The sequence below is a fragment of the Nannobrachium achirus genome, assembly GCF_963921795.1.
Source record: "Nannobrachium achirus genome assembly, chromosome: 14".
In the NCBI taxonomy this organism is placed as follows: Eukaryota; Metazoa; Chordata; class Actinopteri; order Myctophiformes; family Myctophidae; genus Nannobrachium; species Nannobrachium achirus.
The window spans coordinates 3,392,180-3,395,820 of NC_137821.1; the positions used below are offsets into that span (position 1 = coordinate 3,392,180).

Below are 3,641 nucleotides of genomic sequence, written 5' to 3' on the forward strand. Positions count from 1 at the left end.
TAGGAGTAGTTCACCCCTAAAATGACTTGTTTTCTATTGATTAGTCCCGCCATGGAGACATTTTTTTGTATTCGTCGCAAAACAATTAATTATAGTACATTTACCCCCATTGATTCTGGATGGGGGCCCAAATGCATTTGGGTCAGAATCAATGGGGTTATATTTTGGGTCAAGGGTCAAGTAGGTTTACTTGGTTTTATTCTGTTTCACAACACGTGCCATGTGTGTTTGCTAACCCAGTTATTACATTTTATTGTGAACTAAGCAGTGGAAACATTTAATAAAATTCTACTTGACAATATCATTATCCTGGTCTCTTGACTATTATATGAATTAAAACAATTCTACTGACCTACACAGCAGTGGTTCTCAACCTTTTCAGGCCGCAAGCCACAAAATAATCATATTTCAACTGCCTTGAATATTTCAACTTTAATTCCGGACGTTTACTTGTAAAACTGTACCGTCATGAAACTGTACCATCAAACTGTACGTTTTCCTATGCAAACTTCTAATAAAGTCTTCAATCAATCAATCAATCAATCAAGGAACTATGGTCACACCCCAAAGTATGGTTGTCAGCTGATTAGCAGATTCTGCCAATGTATTTCAACAGGATTGGAGCTGATTATTATTATTTTTTAATCTGTCATTCACTACATTGTTAATCATTTTTATTCAACAGTGTCGGTTCATCAAGTGTTGATTTCATTCTGGGTGAAAAAGCACGCTCGTCCCTGGGTGGATTCGAACCACCAACCTTTCGGTTAACAGCCGAACGCGCTAACCGGTTGCGCCACAGAGACCGTGTTCCGTGAGTTAGGGGGTGTGGTGTAATAACATCACATGACCTGTGTGTATGAGTTTACGTATGATTGATTGATTGATTGAAGAGTTTATTTGTTTGCAATAGAAAAAAGGACAGCGCAAATCACTGGTACAAGGTCAACTAAAAGGACATTCTAGCTAGCTTCAAGGCTTATTTACACAGGAACCATTTAAGTCCAACATATTTTATACATAATAAAAAATAAAATCACAAACCCCCTCTTTTTTGCATCTGTCACAAAGATTAAGGCGGTGGTTAACATGTGGTCAGGCCAGGGGGGAACCCACATTATTTTGGGATGATTTAATGTGCAACATTGTTTTCTCACTCAACAGTAAACAAACCAACATAAAGTGTAGGTGTAATAGAGGCTGCCTATATCTGCACTTTTCTATGGTGACAATTTAAGGACCTTTTAATACCAGCCCAGGCAGGGACCCCCAGGGGTCCTTGAGGGGATTCCAGGGGGGTCCCCAGCTAAATCTATAATAATTGGGGTGGGGTCCTTGACTGGAAAGAGTTTGAGAACCACTGGTTTTGTTTCCCCAAACAAAAAAAGTTAAAGGATAAAGATAAATAGGCTACTGTATGTTTTTATTTTATTTTATTTTGTAAAAGTTTTTCTCCCTTTTTTACTGACTATATCTACTGCATAGTAGGCCTACTGTGTTCTATCCGTATGTCATTCAATGTTATATGAGATTCTTAAATGGTTTCCTATGGAAATAAGCTTAGTCTTTTCATGGATCTCCTTTTTTAGTAGACCTAAGCTTGTACCAATGAACTGTACCGTCATGAAACTGTACCTTTTCCTATGCAAACTGACAATAACGTCTTCAATCAATAAATGATATTCATGCACCATGCATGTTCCTATCATGTACCGATACTACGTTGTTGTTTTCAAATATCACATTTTGGACAAAACAGGCCTAGACGGTTTCACAAGGAGGTGCCCAGAAGTCTCCACCAGGGGGCGTCTCTAGTCCACATGATAGATTAGCAAGGGATTTACAGAGAGCAGACCCGGCTGGGGTTCAGAACTGTTTCTTTCTTTCTTGATCATACATTATATTAAAATAAACATAGCATAATATAATGTATAAATAAGTGCTCTAATGCATATCAATAGACACAACTAACTGTCCTTGGATTCAAAGGGATTAGTTAGCGGTGACTAAATGGGGCGCTAACTTAGCGCCCCATTTAGTTTCACGATCATCAGTGTATTTTGTATTCATGTCAATTTGTGTTTTCAGATATTTGACCACTTGAACTGTCAACACCATACTTCTTTGCTGAAAATAGCCAATCTAGATCTGCTATGTTTGGCTAAAGTTCTCAGAATATGGACATGGTGGTTAATATAAAAAAGGAGATAGATTTGGAGGACGCCCATGTAGTAACTCTGAGGACCCCCTTGGGTTCCCGGACCTTATTCTGTTGAACACCCCTGCTCTATTGCGTTTTTCAAAGTAACAGCAATGTTTTTACAGGAAAAAAAAATACGTTCGTCCCTGGGTGGATTCGAACCACCAACCTTTCGGTTAACAGCCGAACGCGCTAACCGGTTGCGCCACAGAGACGGTGCTGCTTCTGTCTGGTACACAAAGGGTTTATAAACCACATGACCGCATCCCGCGTCATCACGTCGTGCCGTGCGTAACGCGTCACCAACCCGGTAGTAGAGTGTAGATAGAGAAGGCATTAAAAGTGACCAGTGATATTTATCATTGATTAAAGCGTGTTTTCGTTGCTAAATAAACAGCGATGTCTCGTCACAACAAGCTGAAGGAGGAATACTACCGCTCGTTCAGCGTCACAGAGACACGCACACATGAGAAAGGACACACGGAGTACAGAGTCACTGCAAGGGTCTGTTTGATATTTATAATAACTGATTGATTGATTGATTGATTGAAGACTTTATTAGAAGTTTGCATAGGAAAAGGTACAGTTTCATGACGGCACAGTTCACTGGTACAAGGTCTTTCGGTTAACAACTAACTGCAAGGGTCTGGTTATTATTTATAATAACTAACACTCGTGAGAAAGGACACACCGAGTACAGAGTCACTGTTAAGGGTCTGGTTATTTATCATTTACTGAATTATGTTTATTTATAATAACTATTAAACTGCAAGGGTCTGTTTGATATTTATCATTTATTCTGTTGTCACTGTCGGAGTGGGGTACATGTCGGAATGGAGAGAGCCCCCCGTTTATTTGATATAATAACTAACTGCAAGGGTCTGTATGTATGTTTATAATATTATTATTTATAATAACTAACACACATGAGAAGGGACACACAGAGTACAGGGTCACAAGGGTCTGTTTGGTTATCATTTATTCTGTGTTTTATATTTAAAACAGTGGTTCTGCAACCTGTGTCATGTGAAGGTCCATTATTTATTGGGCGTTTAGAGCCAAAACGTAGAATATTTTGTTGTCGTTATTTAACAGTTGTGTCCATAACACACATTTAAAGGCTAGTCTGTATTATTTATGTTTTTTGGTTTTGTTTGTGACTTGAATTCATTTAAGTGCAGTTCACATTATGTTTATGCTCCAATCTGTCTGTCATTGGAGCACAAACATTACATTACTTGAAAACATTGTAATTTATTTTTACATTTTGGAAACACTAAATGTTTGGAAACAATAAATGTTGTTTACACAGATACTAGGTCATTGTTTACCTGCTATCTTATAGTTTATGCCCCGGTCCATGCCAACCATTGCACACACACTCCTTGGCTGCCAAACCACAACCTCCACCTTTCATTTCTCACATGGCCCTCTTCTAGCG

General features: G+C 38.7%; 1 protein-coding gene across 1 annotated transcript in view; it reads left to right on the forward strand.

The window, feature by feature from the left end:
• Window positions 1–2,568: 2,568 nt before the first annotated feature.
• Window positions 2,569–3,641, forward strand: part of snx15 (sorting nexin 15) — a gene marked incomplete at its 3' end in the record, with an annotated part of 28,974 nt that continues 27,901 nt past the window's right edge. The window contains exon 1 of the mRNA XM_080742302.1: window positions 2,569–2,704. Coding sequence (XP_080598428.1) covers window positions 2,600–2,704 — 105 coding nt within the window. The 5' untranslated portion in view covers window positions 2,569–2,599. The remainder of the gene's footprint in view (window positions 2,705–3,641) is intronic.